This window comes from Lolium perenne, chromosome 6, assembly GCF_019359855.2.
Source record: "Lolium perenne isolate Kyuss_39 chromosome 6, Kyuss_2.0, whole genome shotgun sequence".
NCBI classification, from domain to species: Eukaryota; Viridiplantae; Streptophyta; class Magnoliopsida; order Poales; family Poaceae; genus Lolium; species Lolium perenne.
In genome coordinates, this window is record NC_067249.2 from 65,949,347 (window position 1) to 65,969,383 (window position 20,037).

The following is a 20,037-nucleotide window of genomic DNA, read 5'->3' on the forward strand; positions in this document are numbered from 1 at the left end:
AAATTTGTCATTTTTTGCCCAGAATGCATACGATGACATTTCGCAACGAATTTTCACAAGGTGGTGCGTGCCATGGTCAGATACGTGCATAATTTTTTTCGGAATTTTTTAAATTTTTTTGAAAAACAAAATTTGCTCGCCAAAAATCCGGGAGCAAATGCTCCCGGGAGCCAAGAAGAATTTCTGGGACCGTGGCCACTAAATTAGGAATAACAACCTGACCACGTGTTCAGCAACTAAAAGAATACTCCACCAAGACATAGACCCAAATTTCAAAACCATTCCATGCATACTAGGTGGAAAATACATATCCACACAAGATCACGTCGGGCGAAGGAGGAAGCCTACGAATTAGTGTGTCGGCAACAATGAACATATTTTTTTGACCATGTAAACCGTAAGGTAAACCGCACAGTATAATCCTTATATCCTTATCTATATCTATACCTAATAATAAAGAAGCTAAGGTTTCTTCCAAAAAGTTTCGTCAACGCTTTTTTTTGGACCGTTTTGCTCTCCCACCAAATCACATATTACTGTGCATTGCCATGGTACCGGGTCGGTGTTCTTTTTTCTCCTCTCCCGACCAATTCCCTTGCGATTTTTGTCCGCCTAGCGCACGCCCGATGCAGACATACGAGCAAGATCTTGGGCTTTGATTTGGCTGTTAGATATGGGCTTTTAAAATAGCCAGGGTGATTCCCTGCATACGAAAAGGAAACGAGGATGTATTGATATTCTCTGTTAAATAGTCCCACATCGATTCTTTATAGCGAGTTCATCAGGTTTATATACGCTCGAAAATTCCAATCATCAGCAAGCAATTACATGAGCTAATAGACCAATAGCATAGAGAGACAAGAGCCAAGATTGATCGCGTGCGGAGCCAGAAATTCAGAGGAATTCAGAGGGGGAGCTCAAAAAAGGGAGAAGAGGAAAAAGCTCAGATACGATCTGGAAATCGGTGGGACTGATTGAAATTCAGAGTACAAGGAGACGGTGCCGCGGCGGTACCATATGGTGACCGGGAAGCACGCGGAGGACAACACCATCGACTCGCTCATCTCGTCCGGGGAGAGCGAGTCCTTCATGCAGAAGGCCATCCAGGACCAGGGCCGCGGCCAGGTGATGGACACCATCTCAGAGATCCAGGAGCGGCACGACGCCGCCAAGGACATCGAGCGCCAACCTCATGGACCAGGTCTTCCTCGACATGGCCCCCCTCGTCGAGGCGCAGGGCGCGCAGATCAACGACATCGAGAGCCACGTCGCGCACGCCAGCTCCTTCGTCCGCAGGGGGCACTGTCGAGCTCGAGCAGGCGCACGAGATCCAAAAGGAGGCGGAGCAACCCTGGGCGGAAGCAGGGAGGGCGGCAGAGAGAGAGGCGCTGCGGAGGAGGCGGAGTGGGGGGCACTCGGGCGCGGGGAGCGGCTCGGGGGAGAAGAGAAAAGCGAGCGAGGCAGGGGCTCGGGTGCGGGACCGAGCGGGTGAGGAAAAGAGGTGGAGTGGTCGACCCGCGAAAACAAAGAAGGAAAGGGGGTTTTCTGGAAAAGTGGCCGGCGGCGGGGGTGGGAAAGGAAGAATGCCAGGGAGGCTGTAGGGTTTCTCCACCGGTTGGGCCGCGGGCTTGGTGGGCTCAATGCCCGGAAGTTGGGCCACTTGGCCTGGCTTGATGGTTTTCCTTTTTTATATATACAAAACAATTTTCTGTTTTTATTTCCTGGTTGTTTTAAAGCCATTTTAAAATAGTTTTAGGAACACAAAAATACCATAAAATAAAGTTTTAGTTTGGGGATAAACGGAATAATTTTGGCAATAAAATAATGTTTTAATAAAATAATTTTGCTCTGCGGTATTATAAGTCGGTGCAGCAAGAGCCTTGCAAGTTAATCTTCTAAGAATTAACATCTTTCACCGTTGATTCGCAGGAGTGTTCGAGTTTTTTTTCCCGGTGCAACGCACGGTCACTTTTGATAGCAATTCATGTAATTATTTTTATGTAATTTGTGATACGTGAGGCACTCGCCAAAAACTGGTACTCATTCTTGACCGTCGTCTCATTCCCAGCTTCAGAAGGCCGATCTGGGGGCGCAGTTACCTGCCCTGGCTATCGATGACTGACAGAGCTGGGACTCTCGCTTCTCGATGCGCCCTGCAATTCTAGCTCATTCATTCTTGACCGCCGTATCTTTCACAGCTTCCTCTCTGCTTCTCCTGTTGACGTCCACGCTCGATTTCTAATTCGCTGCCTTGCAACCGGGGCATTTGACAATTCCGGAGTACGAAACACGGAACTGACCTTCTGACCGGCTGACTGACTACTAGGTTGTGAAGCGCCTGCGAGCCAATCGCCGTGGAACTTTTCAATAACTTAACGGTTTTGGTTGACTCGGCAAGCTAGCCACAGATGGTGATGGCTGTCACTGGTCAGGATCGTTATGCGTTAAACATCTTTTTGCGAATGCGTTAAACATCTTTAAGCTAAGTCTCGCACTTCTGATTTCTGTACACTCCAGCAGGTGCCTGACTGAAGTTTCTTTCTTGTATCGTTTGACATCCACTACTAATTCCATACGGTACTTGTTATTGCTGTGATATTAACCATCTGGTCAACACAAGGTTGGAATGCTATTGTGAGGTCGATAAACATTACCAATCGTATAAGTCAAATACACGTGAATCAAGCAACACATATATCTAATACGTCATGACGAAAAGCCCTGAAACTGTGAATAAAGCATCTGGATACATAAATTCACACCGTTATCATGCATTACTGTCAAATCTATATTTGGTACACTTTTTTTTTTCAGGAAGTTATACGTGTTACATTCATTTTTGCTAATCCTAATTTGTATGAGATTTTTCTTACGTCCAAATGATTGATTCCTAAGGAGAGCAACTTCAGTATTTTTTTTTTAATTGATGGTTCTCAATTCCTAAATCCAGTCTCTGGTTAAAGACGGTGGGCTGTTATACTTGCACCACCCCAGATCTTTCATGGAGAGACAAGATAATATAGTACAGTACTGTAATTGACAGCTAAAGAAGCAACCTTTTACATTCCTGCAGTTTTGCACCCACTGAATCATACATACTGGGAGATATTTACAACCTCTCTTTCCCAGAATTCAGGTTCTTTTCTCTTCTGAATCTACTGAAGGTCTAAAGCCAATTCAATATCCAGGCTTAAGCCAAAAAAAAAAAAAATGGATCGAAAAAGGAACAAATAAATCAACCGGAATGCTTCCTTAAGCAATCTCCTGAATGACACTCAGAACCCGCTTCAGCTTCAACCGCGACCGCGCGGCGAGCTTCTGCTTCTCGTCGGTCTTCTTGGCCGGACTCATCGCCACTGCGAACTCCCCGAGCGTCCGCTCGTTAAGCTTCTCGTAGAACAGGACGTCCTCGCGGTTTTCTGGCTCCTCTTGTACCGGCACGACGCGCATCTTCTTGTTCTTGCCGACAAGCCGGTGTGGCCTCTTGGCTGCGAGCGCCGAGCTCGCGCGCACGGCGAGCGAGGCCATGTCGGCGCTCGACAGCGGCCGCGTGAACGCCGCCACCGGGAGCACAAAGTATATCTGCCCTGGCTGGAGCAGTTCGCCGGCGGCCAGGGCCGGTGGGGGCTCGTTGAAGTAGAGCTCGTCGGAGTTGCACACGAAGAAGGAGGCAGCTTCGCCGCCGAGAACGTCGGAGACGGTGACGCGGGGGGTGGCCAGGAACTCCTTCAGCGAGCCGTCGGCAGCGATGACCCTGACTGGCGCCGGCTGGTGCGCCTGCTGCGAGAGGCTGCCTCGCTGGTTGAAACAGCTGGAAAGCTTGGCTCCCATGAAATCTTTGCGTTCTTGCAGTATGTGTGCGTGTGGAATTGTTGAGATTCTTCTTCGAGTTCGTTGGAACGTGGATGTGGAGGTTCAGAGGATAGTTGGCGCATATATATACAGCTGGGTGGTGAGGATCAGAAAAGTGACAAAGAAATGGATAAATGACTTATCACTTCAATCCCTTACTTATTGTCCAATTGTGTAGACGCACATGCAATGCAATGATTGCAAATTACAAATTCCTTGAAGAATACATGTACAGAACAGTAACGATAACACCTAGAATGAGTTATTCCCTGCATCCCATAAAAGTTTGTATATGATTTATCAAAATTTAAATGTATCTAAAATGCTATTTAGGCTCTAGATATATCTAAAATTTGAAAATTTTCAAATAATCTTCATGGGACGGAGAAAGCACTAGCTATAAAACTAAGGTACTGTACATGAACATTTTGTTTGGTGGTTGTCTAAAGCATAAAAGAAATACTATAGATATGTGACATGCTCTTAAGCAACTTGATAGCTTAAATCACAAGCAAGGGCAACGGTGTCTGGTGCTGTGCTGCAGCGGCGTTACTTCCGCACAAGCAGCATTACCTTTGATTTACATCGTTGCTTGCAAAGGAATGAAAAAAAGGGGTCCGACTGAGTTGTTCATTTTCTCTGTATTATTTCACGGGACTCTGATTACAAAGGAAAAAAAGGATGAAAAAACGAAGCTTGGTCGTTCCCCATCCCCCGCTACAGTAGGGAGGGGCGAATTTCTGAAAGCTCACCGGAGATCCACCTTGCTCGCCGTCGGGTCGTCGATTCCTCCTCCTCCGGCGGCCACCCCGGCGGCGGGAGGGCGGGGAATCGTCGATCCACGGCTTGTACATAGTGTAGGGTACTCTAGGTGGCCTGCCGGCGGTGCTGAGAAGGTGGTGGTGCGGTCGGCGTGGCGTTTTGAGATGGAGCTCGTCCTCTTCGACGGCGGTGCTCTTTGGAGCTCTGCGGTGGAGCTCTCGTCTTCCCCGAGCTCACGGATTCGCGGATCCGTCGAGCTTGTCAAGCCCTCTCCGGCGGCGGCGTGGCGGCCGGGCCGGTTCGTGTTGAATAAGGAGAAGGAGATGAAGTGGAGCCTCGCGATGGAGATGGAGGGCCGCGGTGTAAGCTTCCAGGAGCTGGCGTCCGGCGACTTCCCGGCCGCGGAGGGCCTGTACCTGATCCAAGCCATCAAGAGGTACGGCGGCGGCGGCGCGCCACCGGCGGCATCGTGCTCGGCGTCAACATCGGGATCCAGTGGAGCTATCTGTTTTTTTCTTCTTTTTGCTGGACCTTTCTGTAAGATCGGGACTTCAATATAATTTCCTTTTCCCTCGCAAAAAGGAAAAAAAGGAAAAAATTCTTCAAAATTTCTTTGCTGCACTTCTATAAATCAAACGCTACTATAGTGCAAATTCTTACAGGAAAAATAATCCTATGATCTTTTTTTATAAAAATCATATGAATGAAAGGATGCCTATATGAGGGAATGCATACGGATAATATGTCTTCCATAACTTGGAAATAATGTTGCTTTTTCGAAATGGAGGCTATGCATCGGCCTCTGCATTGATAGATGCATATAGCCTTATTATTATTATTTTATTTAATAAAGGTTTGATAAAAATTATACATTAAAAATTCGAGGGTGTCATGCAACACCAACACACCCGACATTGAGGGAAAATCAAGCCAACATGGCTTTGTGCCCGAAAATGCGAAAATTCTTCATCAACTAGGACCGAAAAGATCGCGTACCCTGAGACACCCTCTAAGCAAAACAGGAGAGCTCATCGGGTCTAGTAGAACTTAGCGAGTACCACATGCAGACGCTACGGAAGCCGCCGCCTCCATCGAACCGCCGAGTAATCTTTAGGATAAATATATGCGTAAACTATGTCGTTCCTGACATCGATGCCACCATGACGTCAGAGAGTGCCACCTCCCTGCGGGTGTTCATCGTCACATGCCGGCCGCCGAGACCCGCTGCACCATGCCACTAAGACTCATCGTTGTAGATGGTAGATGACAATCCGCTTCACCTTGGCCTCCACGCGGAGAAGGATGCCCAGCCATCAAGCCGTCAACACATCCTTCCAGCCATGAAAGTCTCAAAAGATGATGCCCCCAGGGTGATGACGTAGACGTCACCATCATCCGATCCAGAAGGACCCATAACGCCTCCAACAAGAGCTACGACACCCATGGGCGCCGCCATCAGTGGTGGCCTCCCCCAGATCTGAGGTTTAGAGCATCCCCACTCGTTTGAGCTCCCCACGCCTAAATCCGGCGAAATTTTCGTCCGGATTGGAGGAAGATTTGGCGTGGGGAGGCCCATTTTCCCAGCCGCGAGCCCAGGATGGATGCAACGTAATACGACGAATTCAGACAAAATAGACGAATTCGTTCAAACATAAGCGAAATTTAATGATATTTAACATATAGAGGCGAGTTCGTACATAAATATGCCGAGTTCGTACATATATTTGAATTCGGCGATTGGCAAACTAATACTAAAACTAAAAGCGGCCTCCTACTTGCCGAAATGGCGGTAGAAGGTCGTGTAGTCGCCACCGTCGTCGTCGTCGCTGGAGCCGGCGTCGTCCTGGGGCGGCGGCGCCTCGTACCAGCGGCTCGTGCCCTGGCCAGCGTCGCCGGCGCGTGGAGGCGACGGCCGGTAGATGTCGTCGTCGCTGCTCTCCTCGAGCTTGATCACCTCCCTGGGCGCGGCGTTCCGCGAGGACGACGGTGCGGCGGCGCGGCGGCGAGTTGTCGCGCGGCGGCCAGATCCAACATCCGCCGCTGCTGCTCCGCCTCCCGGCGCTCCCGGGCCGCGCTGGACCACTCCAGCGCGGCGTCGATGGGGAGGCTGTTGTCGGCGGGCACCAGGTCCTTCGGCGACACGGCGATCGCCCTCCGCCACCGCGGCGTCCTCCGCGCGCCGCCTCCTCCTCGGCGAGCTGGTTGGCGGCGGCCGCGGCGGCCTCATTCTTCGCCGTCTTCCTCTTCCGCCCGCGTTGCGGCGAGGAGGGCTGGTCGCGGATGACGAGCGCGCCGCTGCTGCGCCCTCTGGTCGGCGGTGGAGACGCCGGCTCCTTCTTCACGGTGGCCGGAGACGGCCACTCCTTCTTGACGGTGGCCGGCGTCGACCCGCCGGACCTAGACGCCGACCTCGAGCCCGACGACGAAGAGGACGGCGCCATCCTCCTCGGTATCCAGGAACTACCGTGCCGACGCGATACGGTAGCCGCCACCGGCGGCGGCATCCCCAGGACAGGGGAGTTCCCGTCCTCGATGTGCGCGAGCACATTCTCGAGGGTGCGGTTGGGCGCGCTCCACCATCGGCGGCGGCCGGCGGCGTTGTTCCTTGCCGGAGGAGGAGGAGGGCCATCGTAAGCGGCGAGTTCGCGTTCGTACCTTCGCCGGAAGAACGCGATCCACGCTTCGTGGTTGTCGGGGAAGAAGCGCGGATCCGCGCGCTGCTCGTCACTGAGAGTGACGAGCACCTCGTCGATCGCCGCTTCGAGTGCGCCGCCACCCGTTGGCGGCGGCGGGATCGGCACGCCGCCTGCGCTCAGCCTCCAGCCTCCCGGCGCGCGGAAGTCCGGCGGCGCAGGGTAGCCCGCCGCGTGCAGGAGTCGCCCCTCCCATTGGTGGAGAGAGCGGCGGCCGAAGCCGTTGTTGGCCGCACCGTCGTTCGCCATTGCTGGTTCCTTCGAGTTCGGAGATGATTTGGGGGAAGACGAGCGAGGAGGTGAATGCGGGGCAGCCGGGGTAGTTCGGCGATAAATAGCGGTAGGCGCGCATGAAACCGAGGCGACGGCATTAACTCGCCGCGTGGAAGCTACGCGTCCGGCGAATGCTGACCGGCGGCAGGCTTTTACAGCGCGCTGAAGACGATGCGATGAGGACGACGATCGGTGTCTCTCGCCGACAAGTTGGGGCCACCAGACGCGCGGGAACGTTTCGCGCGCTTTCGTTTCGTCCGGAGTCCCCGAGCGCTCCCCGGGGGGCCGGGGATGGCGTGGGCCCGCCGGATGGATGAAGGGCCAAATCCGGACGAAAACGAGGAACCGGGGGCGCGACTGGGCCGAATTTCGCCGTCCGGATGGGAAAAACGTCGCTCGGGGGCCTCGTCGGGGGGACGAGTGGAGATGCTCTTACAATGAACACAACCAAAGATGAAGGAGGCCACATCGCTGCGTGACCGGCGCCATGGCCACGCACAAGTCGTCCCGAGGCGCCCGCTCAAGTTCCACCGCCACAACCACGCCTACAAGTCGCAGAGAAGGGACGCCCCGCCGCCGCCATCATCATCTCGCACGGGATTTTCACAACTAGGATCTAGCGGGCGGTAGGAGGAGCGATGAGGAGGGTGCCGGCTAGTGTTAGGGGTACTGGGTTAGGATATAGTGTTGCTAGTGTATAGTTCTATACACATCACACTGTAACTTGAAGAACGGGTAATATCACATAATATCATGTCACCACATCTCAAAATTCGAATTTTTCAAGTTTGAACAAATAAAAACAAACGTGAGCGCTCGCAATATATGTGTCTATAATCCTTGTAATTTTCAAAATCAGATTTGAAATACACAAGGAGAAAAAATAAAAGGAAAAAATCGACATATGAATAGTGTCATTTCTGCTTTTGTCGTTTTTGACACTATTTATGTTGGGTTTGTCTTTTTTGTTTCTCAGTGTCTATTTCGAATTTAGTTATGAAAATTATAAGGATTGTAGACACAGATGTTGTGAATGCTAACATATTGTTCTCAAAAATTTTAGAAGCTTCTAAGTCGAATTTTGAGGTTGGTAGCACCGTATCATGTGAAGTGTGGTATCATGAGATACTTCCCCAAGAAGGGAAGAATCTTATTTCTTGAATTCGGCATTCAGTTTGAAGCCATATGCAACACATGTTAAAGGAGCACCCAACACTCTAGAAAACCTCTCTACGAAAAAAACCTCCTACAAAGATTGGTTGCATAAGATCCGCGGTAGAATGGCGGAAATTACAAAGAAAATATAACTCTTTCTCAAGTTTGTTACTATTTCTGGAATCTATTTCATATATTAGCATTAGTTAGTTTTTTGAACCGTAGCATTAGTTCGTGTAGTACATAACTTTAGGTACCTAGCCTAGCCCCATGTGTTCTTTCTTCGGTGATGCACCGTAGCCTTAATTTTTTTTTCTTCTGTGGACCGAGGAGAAAGGGGGCTCGCGACAGTCAATATCACGCCAACAGAAATGAAGATATAGCTTAACCATTAGAGCAATTCCAATAGTATAGCCAGCTGCTGGCTATAAGCCAAGTGACATGTCATCTATAAGCAACATATACAATAGTGAGCTATAAAAATGTAGTACTTAATCAATGTGTGACCCACCTTTCACTCTCACAAAGTGCCTATGAGCACGTGCTAGAGCTGGCTCTTGCATAAGAGCCCACTCTCCTCCTCTCTCTCCTCCAATTAAGCAATAATATAATATTTTAATTCTTATAGCCAGCTGATTAGGACTTATTGTACTTGCTCTTATGGTGTTAGATGCCACGTACTCCCTCTGATCCATAAAGTACCGTGATTTTAGTATAAAGTTATACTAACATTGCGCTAGATCCCTCATATTTATTGTGAATCGGATGGAGTAGTACTATTTCCTGCAATTTGCAAACCAGAAGCATGCACCATGTCGAAACAATGTTGTTGTCATACCCTCCTCCTTTATTTATAGTACTAGATCAGATGATTTCACATTTCAAAAAAACAGCGTTTATGTGCAATTGTGCATACACCATGCATCCGTACGAAGAAAATGATCGTGCGCATTCTAGGGCGGAGTAGCTTGGTTAGCTAATCATGTTTGATTCATTGCAAGTATTGGTCGTCAAATTAATGCGAAACTCCATTCCCACAGGGTTCTGAACGCAAAAGTGACAACAAGCCATAGAGGGGAAAGCTGCCGTGAGCGGTGACGCACGCTCCTGCCGCAACAATAGTATAAACGCACATCCACTCCACCCATATGGAGATCAGACAGCGACGACTATTCCTGTTCTTCTAGTGGCCAGTAGAGAGCGACTCCGGTCAACGATCTGGAGACTCCCCGTGGGACCAACCTGTCAGCCAGACGTTAGGGCACCACGTGTCCCCATCAGCGCGTACGTGCGCCCCAAACAATCGCCACAGACTTTTCTGCGTCAAGCGCAGCTTCGCCGGTGTCCGCAATCGAAGAATGTTCCGGACGTGAAAGCGGCGGAGGAGAAAACAGTGAATATTCAGCAACAGATAGAACTTGTAGCTCAAGGATGCGGGGTGCTTCCGCCGGCGATGTGAACCTTCGGACTCAAGTAAGATTTCTCGCCGGAAAAAAGATTCACGGGGTCGCTTCCTTGCCTTCTCGATCGGTCAGCAGAATGAAGTTATCTGTGAGGCACGTTGGGTCGCTTGGACCGGGTCGCAGAAGATAGTGGGGAAGCCGATAAACTACTTAGAGCATCCCCACTCGTTGGCGCTCTTCACGCCCAAATCCGGCGAAATTTTCGTCCGGATTGGACGAAAATTTGGTCTGGGGGGCAGTATATTTCCAGTCGTGTGCTCCCCAAGCGGCGTTTCTCGGGGAAAAAGAGGATGGCCCGGGGAATCCGGACGAAAGAGGAGACACGTGGGCGTGGACGATTGGTTTTGCTCCATCCGGAGTCCCCGGGAGACCCCCGGGAAACCGAGGATGGCATGGGGAGTCCGGACGAAAATAGGCTCAAATCCGGACCAAAACGAGGAACCGGGGGTCTGACTGGGCCGTTTTTCGCCGTCCGGATGAAAAAAAGTGGTCGTGGGGTCTTGTGGGGGAGACGAGTGGAGATGCTCTTAAGGCTGACCGGAGTACGAGTTACCGCCTCTGTTTCAAGATGAAATATAGACATTATTCGTTGGAACGGAGGGAATATGTTTATGTTTCGGTACACCCCCTCCTCCAAAGCCAAACAAGTCAAGTCCCTAGCCCGCTCATGGATTCATGAGACTGTTTGAAAGCTTGACTTATTTGAGAATCTTTAGATCTATGCTTATTTGCAACACCACGAAGCATTTTGTCGGAGATCGCTTGCATCCTTTCATAGTTATTAAGCTTGTGAAGAGGTACAGATCAACCTCAGTCCTTAGGCCTTGTTTACTTATCTGGTATTTTTGGGTTTGGAAGAGTAAAATACCGGCCCACGACCGAATCCCGAAAGTTACCGGACGGCCCGTTTACTTCTCTGGGTTTTTTGGGTAATATTCCGGCCCATCCCAGATCTTCCCGACCCGGTAACCTACACGCTCCGGTTTTCTGAGCCACGAGGTCGACCCCGTGTATTCTATCGTGGAAAGGGGAGACGAGCGACCGAGGCGGCGACCGGCGGCGGGGAAAGGCGACGGCGGCGGGGCAAATCAAGACGGCGCCGACGAGATCCTCCTCCGGCGACTGATCCCCGGTGAGTCCTCGCGCCTCCTCCCTTTTTCCCCTCCTCCATAGGGTTTCTTGGTGCCGCCGCCTCCACGACGGAGCTCCCGGACGGAGGTTGCCTGGACGACGTGCGCGGCGGGAGGGAAGGGATAAACCACGGCCGGTGCCGCGCCTAGCTATCTACTCACCGTCTGATTTGTGCTAGTCTGTAGCTCGATGCTGTTTACTTCTCACCGTCCCGCCAGATCAAATCTCAGTGACCCAACCGATCCGGCCACACCCAAGAGCAGCCGGTGCACCACCTGTCTGTCTGTGCTAGTCTGTAGCTCCTGTCTGTAGTAGTATTCAGATAGGATAGGTTGGTTGGTTCGTTTGTTGCGGTTGAAAAATCAGTAGGCTAGAAAGCTAGTGTCTTAGCAATGAACGACAACTCTATTATATCCAATTCTGCATATGTAACAGTAATCTTGGTTAGCTAGGCATGCTGTCTCTGTTCAAGTGACCTGTGTTTTCCAGGAACTCTGAGAGCGACTGGTTTATATTTAAGCTATACTTGCTGGATACCATTTACTTTCTACCGTGGATAGCAATCTGCATACTGGTTTCCTGAATTTGAGTACCCAGTAAAGACTAAGGAGCATCTGTACATGATGGCGGTAGCATTGGATAAATTTTCAGTAGCATTTAACAGGATTTCATACTGCCTTCGTGTTCTTGCTGTTGGCCAATTGGTTTCCATTTTGAGTTTTAGTGCTATGCATATGTTGCAACTAGAACATTAAACCTGCTGTTTCTTTTCCCCAAAAAGAGCCTCAGCTTGTTGACCCAGCAGTTCATGTGACTGTTATGTGCAACTGATTAAGTAGCTTTTTCTTTTTTTGATAGATACCTGCACCTTGGCCTATTGTTGGATTGGATCAGCCACCTCCATCTTGGGAACTTGTGAGAACTCCTGTTTTTGGTATGAATCATATTTACTGCTTGTACTTGATGTGAAACCATGCAATCTAGCTTTTGTATTCTTATTGTCTGCCTTTAATTGCTATCCTACATGTTGCCACGTTTCACAAACTGAACAACCAAGTGAAGATCCTTGCGGCTACTGCAATCTTCCACAACATAATCAGAAGTCAACATGGTGACGAAGAGTGGCTTGACCATGAAGATGAAGACCTTATTCCTGTTGCTAACCATGTTGATTTGCCCAATGGGGATGATAACCACCAAGGACACAACCTTGCAGGCAATAACTTGAGAGATCAAATAGCAATGCAGATGTGGAATGATTTCCAACATGATTAGCTCTTGTATCATGTAGTAGTAATTTGTTAATGTAATAATGGAATCAATGTACTATGTTTTGTCGGAGAATAAGTTTGTAATGGACTCACTGTAATGATTGCCAATATGTTTGTAATGGACTCACTGTATTATGGTTCCTGTCTTATGTTTGCAATTATTCATGTCCACTAGTAATTCTTATTCCTGTTTTATGTTTGCCTTTTTAGTCTAACGGTATTATTCTTATGACAACAGATATGAAGCCGACTTTGCATCCAGTGGGCACACCCAAGTTCAACTTGAAAAAAGCTGCTCTTGGTGTGAGAAAAACTCCACCGACCAATAAGAAAAGGAATCACAATTTCACTTCAAGCTCTAAGGCATCTCAACTTTATTATTGCTAGTTGATATTAACAAGTGATGTTGCGTCCATTTGTTTAAGTACATGGCTTATATATTTAGACAGTGATGGTGCCAGCCTAGAGTCAGGTGATATATCTAGCCATATATGAATCTGAACTCAAGTGTTGTATGCATTGAACTTGGTCTTTAAGGATGGGCTTAGTTAAATTATAAGGATGCTCCCTAGTTGTAGTCACTGTACATTTGAACTATCCAGTATTTTGGTTTTACTAGTATCATGGGTTTGAGGTCTGATCCTTGGGCTACTGCATTTCCAAAAGAATTTTATCTACCCAATGCACTACAAGTTCCAGTGAAGCGTACAAGAATGATACTCCTAGAACTAACTAGCAATCGATGTAGTACAATACTAGTATAATTTGTTGGTTGTTATTGGAAGTTATTCTAGCTCTCAAGAATGATACTACTCTGTCTGTGTTTCCTGTGTTGATTTGCACACTCACTATAAGCTCTCTGTAGATTCAATGCATGCAAAAAATAGACGGTCTCTGCCTCCTGCTATGTCTGATCCAACTCGGGGAAAGGGTCAACCTGCTAGCTATAGCCGATCAACACCCTGTTGCTAGCTGTGGTTTATTTTATTTAGCTGCTTGCACTTTATTTGTAAGATAGTTGATACCACCAACCTTACTAGATGCTTAACTATGATGCCACCACCCTGTATTGTTCTAGTAGTTAGTGCTTGTGGCTGTCGATTCCTTTGCTCACTAGTTGCAGATACTATACATTTGAACTATCTGTAAGCGATGTATCAGTACTAAATTTTACCTCTGCATGTATTTTTAGCTCGAGGTCCTCTGGCGGCGGTGGCGTGGTTTCCGACGTTCGGCGGGCGAGCGCGCCATGACTTCTAATGTACTGTCAAACTGCATGACATTGATTTTATGGCGGAGGTTGCTCATCTGTTGGGTGGAGCATTTATTTATATGTGTGTGATTGTTCGAGAAGATTGCATAACATAATTGCATGACACCGAGTTTATGTTAAAGACAAAGTTTTTAATTTACTGATTGTACATTATCACGTCTTGGGATGCAAAGATTGAGTTTTTATCATGTGATCTCAATCCTCTTATATCCCCTCTCATCCCCAAAAAATAAAGTAACTAGAGGATGTGGGGGAGGGTGTGGGGAAATGAGGGGAAATGAGGGGAAAATTGGGGATTGGGTGAAAGGGGGGTTTTCACCCAATCCCCTCTCATCCCCAAACCCCTAGGGGGTGAAAATACCATAGGAGTAAACAAGGCCTTAATGTGTTTTAGTCTGGAGAGGGGGTGCCATGGGTATGCCATACAACTCAGCATTGCCATCCCTGGTATGAGTTCAGGAAGGAATCTGCACGAAACTAGAGCCCAGTTATTATGTAAATAGGAAGGCTAGGACCATATCGGGTAACCTACATAGACAATGTAATCAACCTTGAGGTGGACTCTGAGATCTATCCCACTATATAAGGGCTAGGAGGAGCCACCGAGGGGAGACTAGATTCACAACCCGCGATACACATGTAACCCTAGTCTTGATAATACAATCTCGCCCTTGATCTTACTTTCGCCGTTGCCTAGTTTGGCTGATCGGTCTTTAAATTCACCAGCTTTCTCCTTACTCAAAATCTAAGTCCATCATTATGGGCATTGATAAGGTTACCCCTTTGCCAGGAGGTGTACTAAAGCACGCGCTATTTAGATTTCTTTATTGTCGGGTAATAACTACCTATTTGTAAGCATAACTTCTATTTCCAACATACTCCCTAATTTTAAAATAATTGAAGTTCTTCCATCCTAAGTCAAATTCCCCTAAGTTTGACCAAATTTGTAAAAAATGTGTCATTATCTACAACGTCACATCTATATAGTATGAAATTATATATTTTTTTTTTCGAAATGGGAGCATAGCCCCAGCCTCTGCATCAATTGATGCACACAGCTTTCTTTATTAAAACAGGTTCAAAGTACGCGGTAGTTTAAACGATTACAATCATGGATCGGCCAACGTCGATACATGAATCAACCATAAGAAAATGAGACACATAAAGAAACTATCCATTTGATAATCTGCTAATGTGTCGCCATCCAGTAGCCCGGAAAAAGCAGTCCTGAGCAACCGTCAACAGCCGGTTGCATCCAGAATCCATGTGCTCCCGCTGCTCCTCCGGGAGAAGGAACGCCCATAAGTGAATCCAGTGCGCAGCTCGCCGAATAACCTGCAAGAAATTAGTAGATTTTTGTTTGTTAAAGACCATGTCATTTCGACTTGTCCAAATGGACCAACATAAAGCTGCAATACCAATACGTATGCGAGCCTTATCACATTTGCTAACTCCATTTAACCAGTTACCAAACATATTATTAATACTAGTTGGCGCGGGTATATTAAAAGCAAAATACACCATACGCCAAACAATCTTTGCAAACGGACAATTGAGAAACAAATGATCAACGGTCTTGTTAGAGTCACAGAAACAACATTTTAGACAGCCACTCCAATTTCGCTTAGCCAAATTGTCCTTTGTTAATAAGACTTTATTATGAAGGAACCACATAAAAATTTTGATTTTTAACGGGATTTTCATCTTCCACAAATATTTACGAAGAAATCTAGTATGCCCATTCATCAAATCTAGATACATAGATTTAACCGTAAAAAGTCCTGATTCAGTCAGGTTCCATATAAATTTATCTGGTTCCAGTGTTAGATTCACAGTGATTAATTTTTGGCACAAATCCAGCCATTCAATCCATTTGTGATCATTTAGACCCCGCCTAAAACATACATTAATAGGGGTTTGATTAAGAACCGTCGATACCATTACATTTTTATGTTAAACAATGTTATAAAGGGAGGGGTATTGTTGGGCAAGAGGCACATCCCCAAGCCACGTATCCTCCCAAAATCTTGTCGCTAATCCATTTCCGACCTTAAAAACGCCTCGTGAAAAGAAATCTTGCTTAACCCTCATTAAACCCTTCCAGAATTGCGAATCTGTAGGTTTAGCTTCTACCTGAGCTAGAGTCTTATTCCGAAGATATTTATTATGTAACAATTGTTGCCATACACCATCTTCGGTAAGTAATTTAAACAGCCATTTGCTAAGTAAACACTTATTTTTTAGCTCAAGTACCTCAATTCCTAAACCCCCTTGATCCTTAGGACGACAAATCATATTCCACTTTGATAGACGATATTTCTTTCGATTTTCATCTGATTGCCAAAAGAAATTAGACCGAAAGAAGTCAAGTCTCTTTCGGACCCCTTTTGGAATCTCTAAAAACGAAAGCATGAACATCGGTAAACTTGTTAAAACTGAATTAATAAGAACAAGTCTATCACCATAAGATAGTAACTTACTTCGCCAGCACCCTAATTTAGCAGTGAACCTGTTTTCCACCGGATTCCATTCAGCATTTCGCAGAGTTCTATAGTGAACAGGTATACCAAGATATTTAATCGGTAATGCGCCAGCTTGGCAACCCATAATTTGCATATATAGTTGCTCCATTTCCTTAGCTTTACCGAAGCAAAAGAGTTCGCTCTTGTGAAAATTTATTTTTAGGCCCGATAGTTGTTCAAAAACACAAAGAATCAATTTCATATTTTGCGCTTTTACCACGTCATGCTCCATGAACAGAATGGTGTCATCAGCGTATTGTAAAATCGATAAACCTCCGTCAACTAAGTCAGAAAGGAGGCTCCCAACGTCCCCTTCTTCTTTAGCACGATTAATAATAATGGCTAACATATCCACTATTATATTAAAAAGTATAGGCGATAAAGGATCGCCCTGTCTTAATCCTTTTCGAGTTTGGAAATTATGGCCTATGTCATCATTAACACGGATTCCCACACTCCCCCCTTGTACATATTGTTTGATTCGGTCACACCAAATAGGATCGAAACCCTTCATACGCAAGACTTGTTGGAGGAATGGCCATTTAACCTTATCATATGCCTTCTCAAAATCAATTTTGAAAAGCACCCCGTCCAATTTTTTCCTATGTAACTCATGAACAGTTTCATGAAGCACAACTACTCCCTCAAGAATGTGTCGACCTGGCATGAACGCAGTCTGAGTGGGCCTAACCACAGTATGAGCCACTTCAGAGATACGATTAGTTGCAACTTTGGTAAAATTTTTGAAACTAACGTTTAATAAACATATGGGTCTGTATTGTTGGATCTGCACTGCGTTTTCTTTTTTGGGAAGAAGGGTAATTACTCCGAAATTCAACTTGTACAGAGGTAATGATCCGCTTTGGAAACAAGCAAACAAAGCCATTAGATCACTTTTAACCACGTCCCAAAATTGCTGATAAAATTCGGCCGGAAAACCATCCGGGCCCGGGGCTTTATTATGTTCCATTTGCTTAATGGCTGCGTGAACCTCCTCCATTGAAAAGTCCGCCGTCAAAATAGCATTTTCATCATTAGAGATTTGAGGGATATCCTGTGTTTGGTTCTCAATCATTGAGAAATTATTTTCCTCCGGAGCACCGAATAGTTTCTTGTAATATTCCGTAATAAACACTTTAAGATTTTCATCTCCTACAATAGTACCCTCTTCTTGTTCAAGTTGGAAAATTTGTTTCTTACGATGCTTGCCATTTGCAATAAGATGAAAATACTTTGTATTATTGCCGCCTTCCTGAATATTCTTAACTTTAGCTCGTTGTGCCCATTTGGTCTCTTCATCGGACCTCAATTTATTTAAAGTATCATTCGCCTTCTTAAGCTCCTCCCTCTCCACTAACGACAACGGAGTACTTTCGGCCTTAATATCAAGGCCGTCAATAATGCTCAGTAACCGCTGCTTTTCTTTCTTATATTTCCCACTAATATTTTTAGCCCAACCACGCAGAAAACGTCTCAAATGCCTAATTTTCTTCTGCCAAATATGCATAGGTGATTTCCCCGGAGGAACCATATTCCATTCAGCTGCTACCATTTCATAGAAGCCATCCTGATGGAACCATGATAACTCAAAGGAGAATTTTCCTTTATTCCCATTATGTGCATTAGCCCCAGAATCTATCAATAGCGGTGTGTGGTCTGACCCGGAACGTGACAACGCTCGAACAGTCACCAACGGAAACTTTTGTTCCCACTCTACACTTGCAAGTACACGATCCAACTTTTCATACGTTGGAATCGTTCTCCGACTCGCCCATGTAAATTGCCGCCCCGACAAAGCGATTTCTCTCAGATTCAAATTCTCAATAATAGAATTGAAAATAAAAGGCCACCGCGGATTATGTGATGAATTCATCAAAACTAAATTGGTGCCTTAGATGTTGACATATTTTCTACAAAGGCGGTCAAACTTAGAGTAATTTAACATAGGACAAACTAAGAACTTGAATTATTTTAAAACCGAGAGAGTAGATGAAATGTATTGGTGAAAATAGGTTGAAGAGGATTGGTTGTGAAATAATGTTTTCTGATTAAATTTTCTTATCATTGCAGGTTCAGGTTCTCCTCCTATGATTGATGATAAAGTGATAGACTAGGATCAGAGTAAATCTTATTTTTAACATACTGAAGATGCAATTATGCCACCGTACAATTTTTGCGCTTAAAAAATCGAGTTTATGTTTGAGCAAAGCGTGAATGCGTTGACTCATATACTATGTTAACCGGAGGAGGTGAAAATAGTTATTTTTTCATAGTTTTGGATTGTACGAATTAGCCGTTGTTATACCCAAATCCTAGTAGTTTTTTTTATTACCTCCGTGATTGAGTTCTTTCTATGTTTCTGCAAATGTGCACCCTTGTATAATTGCATTGTTAGCTATATGCAAACAAACAATGAGATTTTTACCTCCAATAGTTGATTTGCCATTGCAAAAGTTCTTCTTTATAGAGATATGATAATAATATACACAAAAGATTTACAGCTCAAGAAAGAGTTTTCTGCATTCCTGTTGTTTTGTATCTACTCAACCTCGGATGTATTTACAGCCTATTTTCCAGAATAATTCATTTTTTCTCTCCTAAATCTACTGAAACCAATTAAGTATGTAGGCATAACAAGCCTCACAAAAAATTGTTCAGAAAAGGACCAGAAAAATCAACGCCGCTATCTATCGCTTCCATGGATGGTTCACTCAGCCATCTCCTGAATGATGCTCAGAGCCCGCTTCAGCCGCGAGGCCCGCGGCCTAGCGGCGAGCTTCTCGTCGCTCTTCTTCGCCAGACTTATCGGCAGCCCGAACTCCCCGAGAGTCCGCTCGTTAAGCTTCTGGTTGAACAAGAAACCATCCCCGTCTTCTAGGTCCTCTTGCACCGGTACGACGCGGACCTTCTTACTCTTGCCGCCACGCCGCTGTGGCCTCTTGGCCGCGAGCGCCGTGCTCGCGCGCACGGCAAGCGCCGCCATGTCGGCGCTCGACAGCGGCCGCCCGAGCACTGTCGCCGGGAGCAGGAAGTATATCTGCCCCGGCAGGAGCAGCTCGCTGGCAGCCAGCGCCGGTGGGGGCTCGTTGAAGTAGAGCTCGTCGGAGTTGCAGACGAAGAAGGAGGCAGCTTCACCGCCGAGAACGTCGGAGACGGTGACGCGGGGGCTGGCCGGGAGCTCCTTCAGCGAGCCGTCGGCGGCAATGACCCTCACCGGCGCCGGCTGGTGCGCCTGCTGCGAGAGGCTGCCGCGGTGGTTGAAACAGCTGGAAAGCCTTGCTCCCATGAAATCTTTACGTTTTTGCAGTGTGTTCGCGTGTGGAAGTGTTGAGATTCTCTTTGAGTTCGTTGGAACTTGGATGTAGAGGTTCAGACTTCAGAGGATAGCTGCGCATATATATACAGGTGGGTGGTGAGGATCAAAGGTGATAAAGAAATGGATAAAGGACTTATCACTTCAACCCCTTGCTTACTGTCCAATTGTGTAAACGCGCATGCAATGATTGTAAAATTCTTACATGCATAAAACAGTTAACAATAACACATACCCTGATAGGCTGAACCGATCAGTTGCATAAGACCCATGGTAGCAACAGAACTCGGAAAGTACATAAAAAATAAATTATTTTCAATATTTATTGT

At 46.7% G+C, this 20,037-nt stretch overlaps 2 protein-coding genes and 1 long non-coding RNA gene across 3 annotated transcripts; 1 reads left to right on the forward strand and 2 right to left on the reverse strand.

Annotated features, from left to right (window-relative positions):
* Positions 1–3,036: 3,036 nt before the first annotated feature.
* Positions 3,037–3,906, reverse strand: LOC127309563 (uncharacterized). Its single transcript, XM_051340368.1, has one exon. The coding sequence runs from the start codon at positions 3,829–3,831 to the stop codon at positions 3,253–3,255; it is 579 nt and encodes a 192-aa protein (XP_051196328.1). The 5' UTR covers positions 3,832–3,906; the 3' UTR covers positions 3,037–3,252.
* A 7,157-nt stretch (positions 3,907–11,063) lies between these two features.
* Positions 11,064–12,724, forward strand: LOC127309564 (uncharacterized). The gene is made up of 3 exons (XR_007857219.2): positions 11,064–11,330; positions 12,188–12,263; positions 12,392–12,724. It is a non-coding gene; the product is annotated as an uncharacterized lncRNA (long non-coding RNA).
* Positions 12,725–18,829: 6,105 nt separating this feature from the next.
* LOC127309565 (uncharacterized) lies at positions 18,830–19,763 on the reverse strand. The gene has a single exon (XM_051340369.1). It carries the CDS (start codon positions 19,679–19,681, stop codon positions 19,103–19,105), a length of 579 nt encoding a protein of 192 aa, XP_051196329.1. The 5' UTR covers positions 19,682–19,763; the 3' UTR covers positions 18,830–19,102.
* Positions 19,764–20,037: the final 274 nt, after the last annotated feature.

Bases quoted from the DNA above. Each gene is read 5' to 3' on its own strand.
- LOC127309563 (XM_051340368.1), bottom strand. From the start codon at position 3,831: ATGGGAGCCAAGCTTTCCAGCTGTTTCAACCAGCGAGGCAGCCTCTCG.
- LOC127309565 (XM_051340369.1), bottom strand. From the start codon at position 19,681: ATGGGAGCAAGGCTTTCCAGCTGTTTCAACCACCGCGGCAGCCTCTCG.